This window comes from Anolis sagrei, chromosome 4, assembly GCF_037176765.1.
Source record: "Anolis sagrei isolate rAnoSag1 chromosome 4, rAnoSag1.mat, whole genome shotgun sequence".
NCBI classification, from domain to species: Eukaryota; Metazoa; Chordata; class Lepidosauria; order Squamata; family Dactyloidae; genus Anolis; species Anolis sagrei.
Window position 1 is genome coordinate 90,119,500 of NC_090024.1, and position 20,667 is coordinate 90,140,166.

At 39.6% G+C, this 20,667-nt stretch overlaps 1 protein-coding gene across 2 annotated transcripts in view; it reads right to left on the reverse strand.

Annotated features, from left to right (window-relative positions):
- Positions 1-811: 811 nt before the first annotated feature.
- The window catches only part of TNFRSF11A (TNF receptor superfamily member 11a), a 50,686-nt gene continuing 30,830 nt past the window's right edge, over positions 812-20,667 (reverse strand). The window contains exons 4-10 of one of the 2 annotated variants that reach the window (XM_067467527.1): positions 19,031-19,174; positions 17,462-17,555; positions 16,042-16,133; positions 14,588-14,695; positions 9,316-9,365; positions 7,366-8,149; positions 812-2,873 (exon numbers count right to left, since the gene is read on the reverse strand). In XM_067467527.1, coding sequence (XP_067323628.1) covers positions 2,482-2,873; positions 7,366-8,149; positions 9,316-9,365; positions 14,588-14,695; positions 16,042-16,133; positions 17,462-17,555; positions 19,031-19,174 — 1,664 coding nt within the window. In that variant the 3' untranslated portion in view covers positions 812-2,481. Of the gene's footprint in view, positions 2,874-7,365; positions 8,150-9,315; positions 9,369-14,587; positions 14,696-16,041; positions 16,134-17,461; positions 17,556-19,030; positions 19,175-20,667 lie in introns of both variants that reach the window. The other variant, XM_060772718.2, reaches the window with a different exon arrangement.

Here is a 20,667-nt window from a genome sequence, read left to right on the forward strand (position 1 = left end):
CTGCAAGTTAGATGTAGCGTAATAGAGCAAGTAATGAACTAAACTCAAGATCTAGAGCAGTGTTGCAATTTTAGAATTGTAAAATTAAACACTTAAATCAAACAAATTGTAAATCAAACAAAAAACAGGTTTTGGAAAGATTATCTTTTTTTGGCAGTGCAGAGATTCGCATTATTAAATTGACACCTGAGAGAAACACCCACGTCCCCACTTAAAAATAATTATATGCAGACATTTCAGCAATTTAACTAATATAATATTCAGTAGAAAACCAAATTTCTCAGTTCATAAAAATCATTAGTGTCATTTAAGACATTTTTTTAAAAGTAATGTATTATTTAGGCAACATATCAACACATTAGCAAGGTTCCCACCAGAAAGAATTGTAGGTGTTTATGCTGGCCAGGACAATACCAAAAAGACTATGTCTAACTTTATGCAGGGCAAGCTCTCATTAGAGTGAGATTTTTTAAATGTCAGGAGTGACTTGAGAAACTGCAAGTCACTTCTGGTGTGAGAGAATTGGCCATCTGCAAGGACAGTGCCCAGAGGATGCTCGGATGTTTTACCATCCTATGGGAGGCTTCTTTCGTGTCCCCTCATGAGAAGCTGGAGCTGACAGCCAGGAGCTCACCCCGCTCCCAGATTCGAACCACCGACCTTTCGGTCAGCAGTGACTGGCCCCCGGGCCTTAGTTTGAGGAACCCTGGTTTAACCCATTGCGCCACTGGGGGTGAATGAGATGACTACCTCAGCTTTTGAGTGTCACAAAATAGCACAGTGTTCATCCTTTGAAGTGTTCATCCTTTATTTTGACAAACAAGAAGAGGAATAACTTGGCTGGCCTTGAGTACTTTCCACTTTGACTTAGGGTACATTTGCTACTCCAGGTCAGAGAGCAAAATGTTATAGGCTGAACTTGTGCTCAGGAATGTCATCTTAAGCTGTGTCTGTGATCAAAATAAATCTATAAATTACTTTTATAACAGTTCTGTACATAATTAGAAACAGAGAGTTGGAAGAGACCAAAAGGCCCATCCAGCCCAACCCCTTGTCATACAGGAATACACGAACAATATGTTATAACAGAGTCATGATGCTCAGCCTACTACATATGTGCCAAAATCTGAGATTGAAAACCTATGTTTTTGGAACAACTGTCAGCTGGAGAATTCTTGGAGTTGTTATCCAAACAATAATTTTCCAAACTAGTTAACGTACAGTGGAGCTCCATAACCAATGAATGGTGATAAAAGTGAATTATTATTAGTATCTTAGGTCGTATTCCTGATTGAGAATCAATTGTGTGTTCTCCAGAGCTTCCTCAACAGGCTTTCAAGAAAAGGTCTTCTTTCATGTCTTGAGGATAGATGAAAACAGTAGTTGGAAGCTGTTTTCACACCATTCATGAGCATTCAATTTCTGGTCATTCGTACCAAGTACAACATTCATAGTCTCTGCTTAAACTGTTTTAATTCTGATTTGTAGGCTCTGAAACAAGTTAAATAGTGGAATTATGATTGTTGATGAAACCCCACTTCTTTCCTGAGATCTGCTGAAGGAAAATTGCTCTTTTCAGTTACTACTCTTAATCCTCTCACTTAGCCAGCATGATCCGTGGCCACATTGGCTATCAAATTCTGGGAGAAACTAGTTCTAAAGAAGCAACACTTACATTCTAGCAAGTAACCGATTTGGCAGGTTTGCAACAAAATCCAGCTAAATATTGTGCCAACTGCCTGCTGCGTGTTATGAGAAGAACGCGCCCAAGCTCAGACCCAGAGAACTTTTGCAACCCTGTTCAAAACAGTTTTGTTTTTCAAGGACGTGATAGAGCATTTAAATGAACATGCTGTGTTTTTACCAGAAAGATGGCAAATGGCGGAAAGACAATCTGAAGCATAGGGAGGGGCAATGCTAAGAAATGAATCAGAGGTATTCCTGTATTTTTCCGATAGCAAAGATGAGGAAGCTACACTCAACTCTTGGTAGGAAAAAAACAGCAGCTGCTCTTTCCATGTTAGGCTGGTACACATGTGCCCAGAGTCTACCATTCTATCCAAATGCAAGCTTCGGATTAGAGTCTTTAGCAGCATCAATGAGGTTCTTAGGAGTTTATGTATCCCCGCATCTTGGAGACACTGAAATGACAGCAAAGTGTCTTGTGACTCAGACCTCAAGGATTCAACTTCTTCCTGGAAGACTGTGAGAAATGTCCCAAAGAGCACCAAAGTAGTTCGGTTCGCTTTTATATGGGAGGATCCCAAAGAAGAGCCAAAGTTTCCCATTCGAATGCATCAGTTGAAGTAATTAGACAATTCAACAGCAAATCGATGTTTGTTTGGATTTTGCTTTTTAGTGCTATTCTGGTACTGCTTCCCAGAAACCACATTCAGTACATGAATAGTGTTCATGTCAACTGAATGCCAGAAATCAACAGGCAGGTGCCAATTTCCTTCAGTTCAGTGATTGCTTTAGAAACTACCCCGACTTTCCTTCCTCTTGTACAGGCCATGAAGCCTCATTATAGAGGTGTTTATTGTCCTGGCCCTTAAGGTTCTCTTCCTGAACAATAGGCCCTGAAGTCCTCTTGAACCCTCCCACAGTGCTCGCTGGTTCGCAGCTGCTCATGCTGTGAGGCGAATTCATTTCAGCACATTTTTCCTTATACTGGTGCACATTGCCTGCAAATGTCTCACAACGGTTTGGGTTTTCTTCTTGCACAGGGCTTCCCAAGCTGTCATCGCTGGATCCAGGAGACATGGATCCCTCTTGGGAGTTCTGGCTGACATAGACCACAATGATCTCCCCTTTAAAATTCATGACCTGTCCACTTGAAATGAAGGTAGAGTTGCCATTTCCAGTCACATTACCTACAGGGTGTCAGAAGAGAGGGAGAAAGTGTATTATTTCACTTTTGTAATTCCCAGGATGTACATTTTTAGTAAAATCCATGAATAAACAAATCTGAAAACACCAAAACTGCAAATGTGGAGGGATCATTGCCTATTTTATCTTTCTCTTATGAACAGGAATTCACAAGGAATTTGGTGCATAACTAATCATGATTAAGATCGAAATATCCGTCATGCTGTTTCTGGTCATTTTAAAGAGGAGGAATATACAATCCCATAGGCCAATTCTGATCTCCCAACTACTTTTAAAAGTAGTATCTTTACATTGGGTTCATATCCAGAGAAGATACCTGCACAACTTTTTTGCTAAACTCTACCTTTACATTAGTTATGGCAAAAAAAAGCAAAACAGAAGGCCAGCCTTTCCCAATTTTATGACAAAACAGTGCAGTAACCTTTGGAAACCCTACCCAGGCCCTAAAAAGGTCAAGTGCCTGACTCAATGAAATTATGAACTTTTCAGTAATTATGAAACATTTCATGACATATTTTATGTACCCCAGAGTGCACATTCATTAAGTACATATGGGCAAATAAAAATGACAGAAATAGTTTGGCAGAAATTGACCGGCTACTTACAATGACATTCAGGTCCCTTCTACACTGGCCTTTTTTCCCAGGATTCGATCCCAGATTATCTGATTTAAACTGGATTACATGAGTCTCCACTGCCAGATAATCTTGGATCAGATCCTGGGATATAGAGGCAGTGTGGAAAGGGTATTGGAAATAACGGAGAGCAAAAAACAAAAACAAAAACAAAACCAAGCCACCACTACCAACAACAACAACAAAACAACAAGACAGCATAAACAAAAAAAACCCTATCCAGATGCCAAATTATGTCCCAGGTCAGGTCTGATACTGGCTGATACTAATACTGACAAGTAATGAAATACAATGATGACAACATCTGGACCCAGCAGTTCCAAGGTGCATCTATACTATAGAATTAATGTAGTTCGACACAATTTTAACTGCCATGGTTCAATGCTATGGATGAATGGAATTTGGAATTTGGTGAGGCACCAGCACTCTTTAGCAGAGAAGGCAAAAGACCTTGAAAAACTATAGGTCTCATGATTCCATAGAATTGAGTCATGACAGCTAAAATGGTGTCAACACACATTATATCTACAGTGAAGCTGTACCCTCAGATTCCTGAAGTCTTCCTTGGTCTACTTTCCTATAAAAGCAGAAAAAAGCATGGAAGCTGCAGATTTTTGCTCTGTGTTATGTGCATGAAAATGCATTCAGTGACACAGAGTATCATGGGAGCTTCAGTTCTCAATCCAGGGCCAAGCCTCACTGGAGCATCCAGACTTCATAATAATAATAATAATAATAATAATAATAATAATAATAATCTTTGTTTAATACCCCACCACCATCTCCCCAATGGGGACTCGGGGCGGCTTACATGAGGCCAAGCCCAACAGCATGTTACAATAAAGTAAAACCAAAACATAATAACAACACAGTGAAATACATACAACATATTAGTACAAAGACGATAAAGCAAAATCATACACAGTAAAATAAAATAACATAACATAACAATGAGTGGGCTGCATGTGCAAGATAAAAACTAAGATACTAAAATACTAAAATCAGGATGTGATAGGGATGGAGCAGATTGTTTGTGGAGGAGAAACTTGTAAAGGAATGGGGTCATAAATACAGACCTTCATGTCATAAATATGGCTCTTCCCTGTTCTCAAACTTCTAAAGCTGGAATACAATGGAATACTAAAGCTTCAAAGAAATTTCTGAAAGCAGTAGGAGTTTTTTAAAAAACAAAAAAACCCATATATTTAGCATCAGGATGCAAACAGACTTGATCCTTCTAGCTAATTTTTGATATTTAACACACAGCATGCAGTCATGCAGTCAATGCGCACATCATTATGAAACAAGCTGTGTTATTTTTCAGATGTTCCCAAGTGTTCCCACCCAACATATCTGGTTGTGTGGGAACCACCAGGTTACAGAAGGCTGACATATTCCATAATGAGAGATCCTGTTTTGTAAAAAAAGAAACTGTGACTAATGTTTTCATCTGCTCGGTTTGTCACTGGAGTTTGATTGGTGAAGGAATCTGCTTTTTATTCTTCCTCTGCCATTATCACCACAATATTTGGCCAGCCAGAGCTGGAGAATGCCAAAATAGTGGAGGTTTCCTTGCTGGCTGGAGAGAAACCACTGGCACCAACATGTGACCCTGCTGGGTCTAGACCATTTCCAGAATCTTAGAAAAAAATATCCCTGGCTCACCAATGTCATCCTTCAAGTAAGATTAATAAGTAGAGCACAGCTTTCTCCCCCCCCCCCATCTCTCTCTCTCTCTCTGTGTGTGTGTGTGTGTAAAAACAGTGAAGCAACTGCTCCAGGCAGCATCTTCCAGAAGTATTAATATTTTTCTGCCATCAGCTTCCACTTCTATATTTTGCTTTCAAAAAGATGCCATTTTTGACCTCTGACCATGTTCAAGGCTCACAGTGGCTTCATCAAGCTTGTCTTCCTCCCTCCTGTTCTGCACTGAATTTCAGACACAGCTTGACAGTATAAGAAATATGTGATTACATTTATGCATTGCCATTTTAAAAGAGAGAGAGATTTCTAGGGAGGGTCTAGATTGGAAGTGTGGCACAGGGTAAGCCAAATTGTAACTGCTTTCCCCTGCTCCCCTATTCACTGCCTTTAAGTATACACTTTCCACTATAAACATTAAAATTTATTCTAGATACTGGCTCTTTACAATTACAGTAGCAGTGACAATCCCAATAGGCATGATAATAACAATATCTGATTTGTATTATCCCAAAATATTTCTGTTTCCATTTCTAGCCTCCACTGTGAACTTTACAAATGTCAGCCTTCAAGAGGAAACACATCCAAGGCGCTTTCATACAGCCCTAAAACCCAAACCGAAACAGGTTAAAATAACCCGCTTCAGCATGGGTTCTAGTCTACACCCACCCACCCAATCTCTGGTCTTTTCTGGGATGGTGGCTACATGCCATCCCAATTGAAACCAGGATGGCATGAAGCCACCCCAAAGCCCCTCATTTCCTTCAGAACACTTACTTAAAAAGGTCCCTTGTCACCATAAAGCCTGTCCTTGCATATTCCTGGCATGGGAAAATTATGCGGGGGGGGGGGTCCCTTTTCACCGCCCTGCCCTGCCCCCCCCCCCAAGTCTCCTTATGCATTTTTTTTTGCCTCAGGAGGATGTGAGGAGAGGTTTTATGGCAGCTTTAGAGACTTTTTAATTGAGAAAATATTGAAGACAGAAGAGTTAACCTGTTGTCCATCTGACCACAGTGAATGTTGAAGTAACAGCAACTGCAGAAGAACTTTTTGGGAATGTGGAAAGGGAAAATAATAATCATTTTTGTTTCTTACCCATCTTTCCTCACAGCTGTAAGGAGGGTGCATCATAATCAAAACATATTGTCATAAAAACATTAAGTAAAAACGTATTTCTACACATATTAAATACGCAAAAGCAAGTTTAAAATACATCTCTATGGTAGTAGGTATTCAATCCAGCACTATTGATTAGTCTCAACATCTTTGTAAATGGAGTACATATCCCCCTGCCCCCCATGGGAAAGTTGATCCCACAATCCCCACTATAATGAGTCCTCCTCCGCAAACAATTCGTTTTCTCCTTTATCTCACCTGAGTTTTTAACCAATTTTTAATGAGTCTTTCTTTTAACCATTACATGTAGCCCACCCACTGTTATTGTGATTGTGTTATTGTAATTTTATATAGTTAATTATTTATATGTTTATGTAATTATGACATTGTGCTTTGTTTGCGTTTTCGGTTTGTGTTTTCGGTTGTATTTTATTGTATTTTGTTGTTTGGGCTTGGCCTCATGTAAGTTGCTCTGAGTCCCCATCGGGGAGATGGTGGTGGGGTATAAATAAAGATGATGATGATGATGATGATGATGATGATTATTATTATTATTATTATATGAATTGTGAATCTAGAGTTTACTCTCAAGGGAACAAACCAAACACGGATGTGCCTCTGTAAAAGTCCCTTAAAACATTTGAACGCTTCCAAAAATATAGATGTGGAAATGAGAAGGAGACAGAGAAGACATGACAACAGTAAGAACAAGAACAATGCTTGGGCATAGGAGACTAAATAGTAATGGAATATTACTCCCCATTTCTCGTGTGGAACATTCCAAGAGTAGTCCCTTAAGGAAAAAAATGTCTGGACTTAGTCAGACTAAATTTCTATCCATATGAGCATGCTTCCTAGCTGGAAACCCAAGGAAGCTATCATGGCAATCCCCTGTTATATGTTCCTCTACATCTGATTTTACTGACAGTTGGATTAAATGTGGATATTTGATGATAAATATCCAACACTAACAACAACACGGAAAACAAGAAGACCTTTACATATTGGGATGGGAGGAGCTTACCAGATGCTGCCGGGGCATCTGATGTATTGCAGTTCAATTCAGGAATTCTTTTTGCATTCTGCTGCTTTGTGCCATTCCCATCGAAGGGGTCACTTCTGATGCCAGAGTTGCTTGCAGAATCAGTCTGACCCAACGAAGGGGAGTCCAAGCCATAGGTGCCTAGTGGAGAAGGGCTATTGTCTTCCAAAGAATTGCCAGCACAGAAATGTTTACTGGGGGATTCACTACAAGATGCTTTATTGGCAGTGCAGCCACTTGTCTCTCCAGACCTTAAAAGAGAATCACTTATATCCTGCATATCAGCATCCCTACAGGCAGAATGATGGCAAGAGGTTGGCAGGCATTTGTGGGAAGGTGCCTGGACGGTGTCTGTTCCATAGGAAGCGTCTGAGCAACAGCAATATGGAAATTCCATGACGTTTTCTGTTCCCATGAAGCACTGGCTCAAGCTATCATTCTCCCCAACTTCCAATGGCTCCGAGAAACATGAGATAGGCTTGCTTTCAGCCTGGCCAAGTAAAGGTAAGTAATGAGGGCCATGGGAGATTCTGTCCATATACTCATCTTCCATGGGAACCTGCCTGAAGTGGTCATCTTCAGACATGGTTATAAGAGATTGTTTTGGGAAATCTTCACCCAATTCACAGTGGATTGCATCAGGGGCACCTTCTCCATTGACATGTGGATAAAAGGCATCCTCAGAAAAAGAATACGTGTTTTTCAAAAGCAGAGGACCATCAGGACATGCCACATTTCCATTTACAAAGGCATCACAAGGGGAATCCTGCAAAAGAAAGCAAACAGTTCTTTAATATAAAAAGTAAGCTCTGATTTGATGATGTAACAATTATTTTGAAGGGTCACTGTAGCCTCAATTGTCAGTGTATTCGCTGTAGTGTAAAACTTGGCTTACACTCTATATCAGTGGTTGTCCAACCTTTGGGCCTCCAGGTGTTTTGGACTTCAGCTCCCACAGTTCCTAATACATGGTAAGCTGGCTGAGATTTCTTGGAGTTGAAGTCTAAAATACCTGGAGGCCCAAAGATTGGGAACCACAGATCTATAAAAACCACATAAACTTAGAAATAGTTTTCTAAGATCTACAGACATTTGCTGGAACACCTAAGCAAGCGAGAGTCCAAAAGTGGCAGGCTAAAACCCAGAACCTCAATCAATGGATGATACCAAATGAAAGACTCCCTCCTGGGCACACAGAAAACTGGGCAACTTGGAAGGTGCTCTGGCACCACGAGATGCAGAGTCAACCTTAAGAAATGGGGCTACAAAGTGGAGTCCACGACATGCGAGTGTGGAGAAGAGCAAACCGCAGACCACCTATTAAAATGCAGTCTGAGCCCCGCTACATGCACAATGGAGGACCTTCTTAAAGCAACTCCAGAGGCACTCCAAGTGGCCAGCTACTGGTCAAAGGAAATTAAATAGAATGCCAAGTTTTCAAACTTTGTGTTTTTTTAAAAAATACAATACAACAGTTTGATTTGCTCCTGATATGATAAATAAATAAATATAAACCATGGGGCAAAAACATGGTAACAGTCTCTGGCACACTGGTGAAAAATTTCTGATTCTTATATAGAATAGATCACACAGGACTTTTTTGTTTGGTTGAAAGGAGCCTAAACGGTCAGCCCCAAAGAGGCTAATGAGGAATACAAAATATTAAGATATTTAAATAATAACTCCATGGATTTCAACAAGGTGCTGAGAAATTTTGGCTGTCCATGGCTTAATGCCAGGAAACCCTTTGTAGTTTTCTGTTGCTCATAATCTTGCCCTTCCCTTATGTGGTATGGCAGCTACTGAAGAGCCTTTGACAAGTCTGTGACCTTATTTCACCACTTGGAGTTCAGGAGCTGCCAAGGAAATCAAGAGAGGGAAATAAGAAGCAGTGCAACCCAACATAGAAATAAGTATAGCCTTAGACTTCACCTTTGTCCCTTTTATTTGTCTGCATACCACATGCGCCCAGTACTGCAAATCTGCTGGCGAGAGAAACAAAGATAAACATTAATTAGATTTGGGTGCACTCTATGTGAATCAGAAACGAAACCATACATCAAATAACCTGTTGTGAAAATCAGTTTTGCCACAGAAGTTTGGGTTCAAAGGATGCTTGGCTCTGTGAAAGTGATTAATTCACGGCTGACTGAAGCAATTCGTACAGTATCACAGTGACCACACAGAAGGCCCCACAACATTTGGGCAAGGAATCAAATTGATACCTATGTAGGAGACCAATGATATTAGACTCCTGCTTAACTTAGCAATGATCACCTGGAAAGAAACTATATGATTGACCTCACTATTGAACAATACTTGAACATTGAGGGAGCCTAGCCATCCCCTGCCACGTATTGCTGTGGCCCAATCTGGTGATCTAGAAAATGAGAAAGTGGGTTGTTGTAGGTTTTTCCGGGCTATATGGCCATGTTCTGGAGGCCATATAGCCCGGAAAAACCTACAACAACCCATGGATTCCGACCATGAAAGCCTTCAACAATAAAATGAGAAAGTGTTGGTTTCTAATATATGTAATGTCTTTATGCTTGTGGGTAAACAATATTTCTTGTGGTTTCTTTGTCAGTGTTGATGTAGAGATTGTCTGGTTTGCCTACTCTGGAACATGCAACATATAGTTGTCCTCCTTTAGGGGTTCCTTTCAAATCTATATACATGTGTGTGTGTGTGTGTGTGAATCATACATATCTATTTATATCTATGGCTGGGTGGCTCTTTGTCAAGAGGGCTTTGATTATGTTTTCTTGCTCTGTTGAAGGGAGATGGACTGGATAGCTTTAAGGCAGCATTTCTCAACCTGGGGGTTGGGACCCTTGGGGGGTCACAAGGGGATGTCTGAAGGGTTGCCAAAGACCAGAAGAATTGGGAGGTTTGGCCCAATTCTCTTGTTGGTGGGGTTCAAAATGGTCTTTGATTGTAGGTGAACTATAAATCCCGGTAACTACAACTCCCAAATGTCAAGGTCTACTTCCCACAAACTCCATCTGTGTTCATATTTGGGCATATGGAGAATTCATGCCAAGTTTGGTCTAGATCATTCATTGTCTGAGTCCACAGTGCTCTCTGGATGCAGGTAAACTACAATTCCAAAACTTAACATCAATGCCCACCAAACCCTTTCAGTATTTTCTGTTGGTCATGGGAGTTAATGTGTGCCAAGTTTGGTTCAGTTCCATTTTTGAGGGAGTACAGAATGAACTTTGATTGTAGGTTAATTATAAATCCCAGCAACCGCAACTCCTAAATGACAAAATCAATTTTTTGGAGTGATGGTCACTCCTTGGCTTAGTAGGTGTCTTGTGGCCAAATTTGGTGGCAATTCATCCAGTGGTTTTTGAGTTATGATGTCACTCAAAATGAACAGATCATTTATATAGATATAGATATATAGATAGATCGATCGATTATACACAAAATCTAATGTTGTGTCCTTTTAAAACCAGTGACCATAATATATCACACTTAAACACATGTGGGAGAAATCATTACCTTGATTTACTCAAGGGACACGATTTTTATTTTTAACAAGGCACTAAATACAGTGCATTCTTGTTTTAATCTCCTCTTCTAAACGTCCACATCTTCTACAAGGGATTGTGTTAAAATATTCTCTAACAGGACCTCCCCCACTCCAGCAGTCTAAATGGAAGATATGTCTTTCTGGAGCATCAATGACTAAAATAGAATCTTCCACATCAGCTTTGTCTTCGTTCCACCTCATGTGGCATTAGGCTATGACTGACCACTTAATGATCTAGGCCTGTGCCTGTGATTGGTTGGCTAGTTTGTTACAAGACAGATCACATGAATTGCCAAAGGAACAATTATATTTAGCACTGGGAAGACATGGAAGAAACACGCAAAATGTTCAATACAATCAACTAATTGACTTCATTGAAAAAGATAATATTTCCATAGTTTATGTATTTTTCTACGGGGGGAAAACAGGTGCATAAAGAACATCTTCCAATTATTAAAAAACCCTTAAAGACACAAGAGCAGAAGCAATTACTTTGTTTATTTGACAACTTGGACGTCTTATTTATTTATTTACGACATTTATATGCCGCTCTTCTCACCCTGAAGGGGACTCAGAGCAGCTTACAAGTTGTATGAACATACAATATATTATATTATTAGCATGGCACAATATTAATAGCATACATTCCCATATTGTACTGTACCACTATAGTGTAATATTATTAGTAATATTATATGCAATATAAAATATATAATTATTATATTGTATTATCAGCGCTGCCTCCGGAAAATCCTGCAAATCTCTTGGGTAGACAGGTGGAAAAATGTCAGCGTGCTGGAAGAAGCAAAGACCACCAGCATTGAAGCGATGGTCCTCCACCATCAACTCCGCTGGACCGGCCACGTTGTCCAGATGCCTGACCACCGTCTCTCAAAGCAGTTCCTCTACTCCGAACTCAAGAACGCAAAACGGAATGTTGGTGGGCAGGAAAAGAGATTTAAAGATGGGCTCAAAGCCAACCTTAAAAACTCTGGCATAGACACTGAGAACTGGGAGGCCCTGGCCCTCGAGCGCTCCAGCTGGAGGTCAGCTGTGACCAGCAGTGCAGCAGAATTTGAAAAGGCATGAATGGAGGGCAAAAGAGAGAAACATGCCAAGAGGAAGGCGCATCAAGCCAACCCCGACCGAGACCGCCTTCCACCTGGAAACCAATGCCCTCACTGCGGAAGAAGATGCAGAGCAAGAATAGGACTCCACAGCCACATACGGACCCACAAGAATACTGGAAGACAATCCTCCTTGGAAAACGAGGGATCGCCTAAGTCAAGTATTAGATTGTATTACATTATAACATTAATATCTTGGATTCCCTGGCCATCTCATTGTCTGGTTATGATGGGCTGGGGAACGACTTGTGAGGTGGGGAAATCAGGTTTGTTAAAACATCGTTTCTTTTTCAGAAGTATTACTGAGGCAGTTCTAACCATAGCAGATTAATTCACTTAAAATATTTCATTACATTTCAAAATATTAATTATGTAAATTGTACTTAATCGGAAAAAAGAAAATGCACCGATATAGGATGGGTGACAACCACCCATGTGAAAGGGATCTAGGAGTCTTAGACCCCTTCTACACTGTCATATAAAATTCAGATTTGTTGTTTTTTGCAAGCTAATGTTATTTATCAGTGAATGGCTCTCAAACAAGGAATGACAGGTATAAAGAGGGAGCCCCCGGTGGTGCAATGGGTTAAACCCTTGTGCCAGCAGGACTGCTGACCAAAAGGTCAGCGGTTCAGATCCAGGGAGCAGGATGTCAGCTCCAGCTTCCCATGTGGGGACATGAAATAAGCTTCCGACTGGATGGTAAAACATCCGGGCATCCCTTGGGCAATGCCAATTCTCTCATACCAGAAGTGACTTGACACGGAAAAAAAGGTATAAAGAGAAGAAATCTAGACCAGAGATCCCTGATCTGAATTTGATTTGAAATAAGGACTATTATTGTTTTCCACTCCATCTAAAGGACATTTTATGGAGAGTAGTACAGTTTTACAGAGCTGGCCACAAAACCACTTAAACCAGCCTGACATGCTTTTAGGTTGAGTCACAATCTCAGCCTAATTCACAACTCAGTAAAATCAAAGCCTATTTTGTCCAACTGAAGTTAGTGGAAGGAAACCAACTTAAATTGTAGTAGTTCATCTTCAGCGAATGACAACATCAATGGTAAGCAGAAGTGAAATGAATGAATCAAGGGATGAGCCTGATGAAAGCCAATACTCTTGATCTAGCCACTTCTGAGAAATGTGTGAACAGGGGTACACACAACTGTGGCGAGAAGACTACTAATTTAACTCATTAAAATTGATTGCAAATGAAATGAATGTGATATTCATCAATCATTGATGAGTTGTTAGCTCTTCAGAAGAATTAAAAACTCATTAAGTGAATATTCTCTGTAGTGGTATATATCCACTAGTATTCATGCAAGGCAAATAAGGTTTCTCAATTGTTAGACTGATAATCCTGGTTATCTCTTTGAACTGTTAGGAACAAAGATTATGCCAATGCACAAAAATATAGCAGATTCTCAGAAGTGTTGTTTCAGTTGCTCAAAAACATCTACTCTCCCAGAAAATATATTTGGTTTTAAATCATGCTCTCAAGAGACAAAATAAGTAATCTTCATGAAAAGCAACATAGTCGATTTACTTACAAACTTCATGTATTCAGCATACAGGTACATTGCTTGTCAATCTAGCTACAGATAGGTATGAGATTGTTTCTCTGTGCAGATAACACAGTGTATCTTTCTTACAATCAACAGCAACATGAGTTTGCTATCAGCAGCCCAAAAATATGGCGTATTTTCAGTCTGAGAGTCTCATGTCTAATGCATAACCAATGTAATGCTAAATAAACACACTGACTTCTAAAATGGAGTCTCAGTCTGAATAGTTCCAGATCTGATCACATGGTCTGCAGTCCCTCCCATAGCCTCAAACAACATAGAGTTAAGGGAAAACTGCATACCAATACACACATATACAATATAGTAAGCAATCTGAATTATATACATAACAAATAACTAGTATAGGAGGCTTGTAGAAGGTTGCTATTTCCAACAGGCATTTGTAGATCCTTGTATGATCAACTTCCAATGTCAAAGTTACACCGGATGATACAAAAATTCCCAGAGAGGTATTCTCTCGGTTTTTTTTAAAAAATAGCATTTTTTCACTGTTTTCCCATTTTTTTCAGGTAGCCTGTGCCTCCAACACCTAAAAAATTAGAAGGCTTACATTTTGCATGATAAGTTTAGCTAAACTGGTTTTTGAGAAGACTTTCAAGGATGAAAGTTTCAAGAAGTCCTTAGCTAGATCAATTAAATTATGCTAAAATGCAGTCATGCAGGCCACATGACCTTGGAGATGTCTATGGACAAAGCTGGCTCTTCAGCTTAGAAATGGAGATGAGCACCAACCCCCAGAGCCGGCCATGAATGGACTTAACGTCAGGGGGAAACCTTTACCATTACCTAAAATACAGAAACTGGACAGTACACCAAAATCAATTTAAGGACTAGTGTAGATATTTCTATTTAGGAATTTGGACATGCACATGTGATTTAGACAGAAAATGCACATCTATCAAATAGCTTTCATAATAAGACAAGATAATATGAGATGCTACATACCTGTTAGTGTTTTCCCCTTTTTGTGATAGTATCTCACGAGGAGAACAATGCCAACCAAAGCAACAAGGAAGAATGAAGCAATCACTATATAAAGTAATGTGTTGGAATCTGGAAAATAAACATACAGTATCTGAGCAGCTAGATTTAAAATTCAAGTGTAGATAATGGATTATATCACATTTTAACAAATATTATTTTGTAAAAGAAATTAAATGGCAGGACAGTGGTTGGTGCACTCCTTTTTATTAAGCTTCATTTGATTTCAACAAGGACAAATGTAAAATATTGTTTATATGTAAGTTATATTACTTGTACTGTTTTATTTGCTTGCTGTTTTGTTTTTACTGATGTATTGTTGGGCTTGGCCTCATGTAAGCCGCCCTGAGTCCCACTGGGGAGATGGTGGCGGGGTATAAATAAATTATTATTATTATTATTATTATTATTATTAATATTAATACTCCGCTTAGGCAGAAAAAATGAAATGCAAAGATACAGAATGTGTGACACCTCGATGGACATCTGTCCATGTGAAAAAGATCTTGAGTCTTTGTGAACAACAAGTTGAATATGAGCCAACAGTGTGATGCAGGAGCAAAAAAAGCCAATGGGATTTTGGGCTGGATCAAAAGGAGTATAGTGTCTAGATTGAGGAATGTCATTGTGCCTTTGTATTCTGCTTTGATTAGACCTTGCCTAGAATACTGTGACCACAGTCTAAAAGAGATACTGACAAGCTGGAGGATGTCCAAAGAAGGGCAACTAAAATTATCAAAGGTCTGGAGACCATGTCCTATATTGAACCTCTTAAAGAACTAGGCAAATTTAGCCTACAGAAGAGACAGTTGAGAGGAGACATGATCGCGATGTATAACTATGTGAAAGGGTGTCATAAGGAAGAGGGAGCATGCTTGTTTTCTGTTGCTCTTGAAACTAGGACTCAGAGCAATGGGTTCAAATTACAGGAAAGGAGATTCCACCTGAACATTAGGAATAACTTCCTGACCTTATGAGCTGTTCAACAGTGGAACTCTCTAGCTCAGAGTGTGGTGCAAGCTCCTTCCTTGGAAATTTTTAAACAGAAGTTGGATGACCATCTGTCAGGGGAACTTTGATTGTGCTTTTCCTGCGTGGCAGGTGGTTGAACTGAATGGCCCATGTGGTCTCTTCCAAATCTAATTATTCTATGATTACATGAATGTGCATAGAGAAAATCTATAAGCTTGCATTATTATTAAGGGTTCATGGAAAAACAAAAAGTGATCTGCTTTGTATAAGTCCTGTCTTGATTAGAATGGTAAGAGAGGTCACGTTACACTATGTAACAAAATTTGAAAAACAAAATCTGTTTCTGGTTTAAAAGTGTTATTTAACTTCAACCTGATAAACTTTTTTTTGCTTAAACATCATCTGCTGCTACTGCCTCATCAGTGCTTGTGTATAATTATATTTACCATCTTGTGCATGTGGTTTCAAATGCTGCCTACAAACTGCATCAGACCAGCTGTTCCCAGGCATCTTTTCCTCAGTTCCCAGAGCTGTGCAGCTGCAGAAAGAATGAAAAAAGGAAAACATAAGAATAAATTGAGAGAGAGAGAAAGAGAGAGAGAGAGAGAGAGTACATTTAACATTCACTGAATCTGTCAGTGGTCTAAACATTGTGACTAGAGTAGCCAACCTGAAAACTTAGCTAAATGTCAGCTGGTGGATTCCATTAAAAGATACTGACAAACTAGAATGTGCTTTGGATTCCAATCTGAACTTTAGAGACACTATCCAACTTGCTGAACTCTGGTCCCCACATTTGGTTCAGTATCTTTGAACTAAATCCCTGAGCAGGTTTTCTTTTCCACTGCCAATGGATGCTTAATAATATGGCTATGAGAGAACCTGAATGTGGAGTGTCTGAATGTGGTTCTATCATGATGATGATGATGATGCACACTGCATATACTTTATTTGTAGTGCAAAAAAAACACAACACTTTAAAACAATACAATAATTAAAATGAACAATTTTAACAAATATAAACTTATTAGTATTTCAATGGGAAGTGTGGGCCTGCTTTTGGCTGATGACATAGGAATGTTGTTGTTGTTATGTGCTTTCAAGTTGTTTTAGACTTGGGTTGATCCTGAGCCAGGGCCGGGTAAATGACCTTGGAGGGCCGTATCCGGCCCCTCGGCCTTAGTTTGAGGACCCCTGATTTAGATAGGTGCTACAAAAAAGAAAGAATAAGGTGAATAGTGGCCACGTTATGTCTTCAGTCTTTTGATTGTACTGTAGTTGTTTATATGCTGATAGCATCATATGATGCTTGCGTGAGGCTGCCCTGAGTCCCCCTTCGGGGGGAGAAGGGCGGGGTAGAAATGCATGAAATAAATAAATAAATAATAAATAATACATTTGGTCAAGTTCTGCAAGAGAATTATAAATATATATTCCAAACTTGTTGTTCCACTGACTGGAATAAAAGGTGGGATGATTTATTTATTTATTTATTCATTTATTTATTTATCGTGTCAGGGCAACCAGTCAATTATATTATATTTCTAACAGAACAAAGCAAACAAACAGACAAAATACAAAATTTGTGGGGAAAAACACAGATAGTTTGACTTTAAGTTGATCATGATGGGCATATACAGCAAGTTTGGTCTAAATCCATCATTAGTGAGATTCATCCAGGTCTCTACTGGACTACAACTCCCATCATCTCCTCTATCAGTCCTTCACCCCAAACCCAAAATTATTTTAAGTTGAATCATGATGGGCATGTGTGTCAATTCTGGTCACGATCCATCAAACCATGTCAGTAAATACATTTTGACTTATTTATAGATAGATTGATAGGTGAGATGGTCTGTGACTTACTTAGTCCACATTTTGCATGCATCAGTCGCAGAAGAAACATTAGAAAAGTATCCTACGGGACATGGTGTGCATACTGTGTCCTTGTTCTGTTGTACTGTAAGAAACAGAATAAAAAACCATGAGTAGAGCAGTCTAGGAAGAGAAGCTGTTTTGGTGACAAAGATCTTTTTTGCATAGGAGCAAGTGCAACATAGGATGTAAAACCTTCTGTTTATTTTGCTTATTTAATAATTCCTCCAACCACCTTTCCATCCCAGGAATTGCTCCATCAGTTGTTCCCCATCTGTGATCCAGGACGTACTTCATGCAATGCTAAACCTAATACCAGGTACAGTCATATAATACTAATACTAATAGATTTTATTTGTTACCTGCCTCTCCTAATGGCTCCTAATATAGCTGTAGTGGTGGATTTCATGCTATTGGGAGTTGTCCATATACTCTGGGTTTTAGCCTGAACTAGCCAAGGTACTTATGTTTTTGGGAAATTTCTTCCTCAAAGAGGTTCAGCACATTGGATAGTTCCTTAAGTGCTTAGCTTAAAACTCAGGGCAAATTCACTGTATATGGGCATGGAAGTCATCAGCCATTACTGATCAGATGCAGATTTTACCAGAACATTTAAAAGGATGTTAGAGGTCCAATGTATGTGATTCGTGCAGTATAGAACATATAGGCTAATAACATGCTATTATTATTATTATTAGATACCCAACAAGATTAGTACACAGCAAACAAGATCACTATGCTGGCTTTTGTATTCAATCACACGTCAGCCACTTCTCAAGTGTCTAGGACTGTGTGATGTATCAGTGAATAATGCATGCAGATTGGAGCTGTCAGATGGTAATTTTGTCAGTGTTGACTGTTTTTAAGTGCAGGCCAAGGTCTTTAGGAACTGCACCCAGTGTGCCGATTGCCACTGGGACCACCTTTACTGACTTGTGCCAGAGTCTTTGCAGTTCTGTCTTTAAATCCTCGGATCGTGTAAGCTTTTCCAGTTGCTTGTTGTCAATTCTGTTGTCACCTGAGATGATTATGATGGTTATTATTATGTTTATTTATATCCCACTTTTTCTCTTCACAAGGAGACTCAAAGCAGCCTGTTAATGGCAATGCAAAAAATATTTCGTGTAGCAAGCTCTGAATCTGGGATGGGATATGGGTCAGACACGTGCAGTTCTGTTTCCTTCATGGTTCGTCCCAATGTAATCTCAGAAATCCATCTGTTATTGACTTGTGGGCATCACAGACCAGCAAATCCATTAACTAGCCACGGGGATTCAGAGTGTTGCCCTTAGGCAGAATTGCTCAGAATTGCTACCTGCGCTGAGGCAATGATGGACTGCATTAATTAAAAAGACTGTGATGTTTCCTTTGCTGTAGACCACCTGGTCCACCATTTACCACCAATAAAATGCCTCTTACAGCACTGTTAATTTCAGTACTAAATGGAGCCTTGAAGAGTTTGCAATTGCAGTAATTCTGCCTCAGAACATGCAGTGTTGCACTTTAAAAAACCCAAACCAAATCACTTTCCCAGAGATGTTAGACAAAGCAATATCTCACTAGGATGTTTAACTCCAGAACCCTGGGGACATTTTCTGTTTCTTCGACAGCAGTCACAGTCTTCATTCCAATGATAACCAGCAGTGCAGGCACACTGTCGCTGGGATGTGCTGTTTCCTGGATTTACTTCTATTAAAGCTTTTCCTTCAGGTGAAAGAAAAAAAAAAGAAGAAAATGACATGGAAGTTAAGACCACATGTATGCTTTTCCTTCAGGGTAATGGTGCTCTAGGTTAGTTGAATTGTTGATATACTATGAATTCAAAAGAAACTACCCCTTATACTCCTGTATAAGTCTTGGGATTTTAGTAAAAACAAACTGAACCAAAAAACCTGGGTAGACTTATCCATGGGTTAATATGACTCTAGCTCTTATATATATAAAAAAAGGAACCATCCCCTTCTCTGAGTAGATTGGCAGAAGACAGAGCTAAATCGATTCTGGGAGAACCTAAAAGAAACACCAACCCACACTACCCTCTCCACTATGGTGCCACTTCTGGCCTTCTTGGATACCTGGGTGGGGAAATGGCAGCATTAACTAGAGGTGGCTTGTCCCCTGAGCTGGCATGGCTGTTCACCTGTCCACAGAATGACCCTTGGCTTATCTATAGATCATAAAGGTAAAGAATAATAAAGGTAAAGGTTTCCCCTTGACATTAAATCTAGTCGATTCTGACTCTGTGGGGTTGTGCTCATCTCCATTTCTAAGCCAAAGAGCCAGCATTGTCCGTAGATCCCTCCAAGGTCACGTTGCCGGCATGACTGCATGGAGCTCCGTTACCATCCCACTGAAGTGGTACCTATTGACCTGCTCACATTTGCATGTTTTTGAACTGTTAGGTTGGCAGAAGCTGGGATTAACAACAGGAGCTCACCCCGTCCCACGGATTCGAACCACTGACCTTCTGGTCAGCAGGTTCTGTAGCTTAACAGTTTAATTCACTGTTCCACTATGGCTCCTTTATAGATCATATCAAATCCATCACTTGGGCCCCAACATTTGCCCTTGGTTTATACATGGTGTCAACTTATACATGAATATGCTGTATTAGGCACCCATGTTGCTGCATGAATTTTTGGAGATAGGATTTAGCACACTTAATCATTTATTTGAAGTTCAGATGAAAATCCAGAGCAAATTCACATCCTCTACTGATAGCACAATCACCAAGCATCACTGTTTTGGTGTTTTCAACTCTGGCATAAAACACAAGGATGCTAGACTGTGAATCTTGACAAAGCCATGGATGCAGCTCACAAGGTTTGCAGAATTCTTGAGTGTTAGTAAATTACTGAGTCATATGGCAACTGTTTTGTGATTCCCATTGAAGATGGATAACTATCGGTTGCATCTCTGTGTGAGGAATAACAAAACCTCAAGCAGTGGAGCAACAATACATGTATGACAGGGGATAAAAGGGACATTACTGAAAACCTGACAAAACCCATTTTTCAAGTACACATAATCTGCTTATGACAGAATATAATAGAATGGAATAGAATACCTTTATTGACATTGTATGAAATTAAATGTCATCCCCAATACACATTACAAATGTAGAATTACAAAAACAAAACAAAAAAATCTTTCCACATTCTACTCACTATTGCACAATCACTATTTTTAAAGTAGTT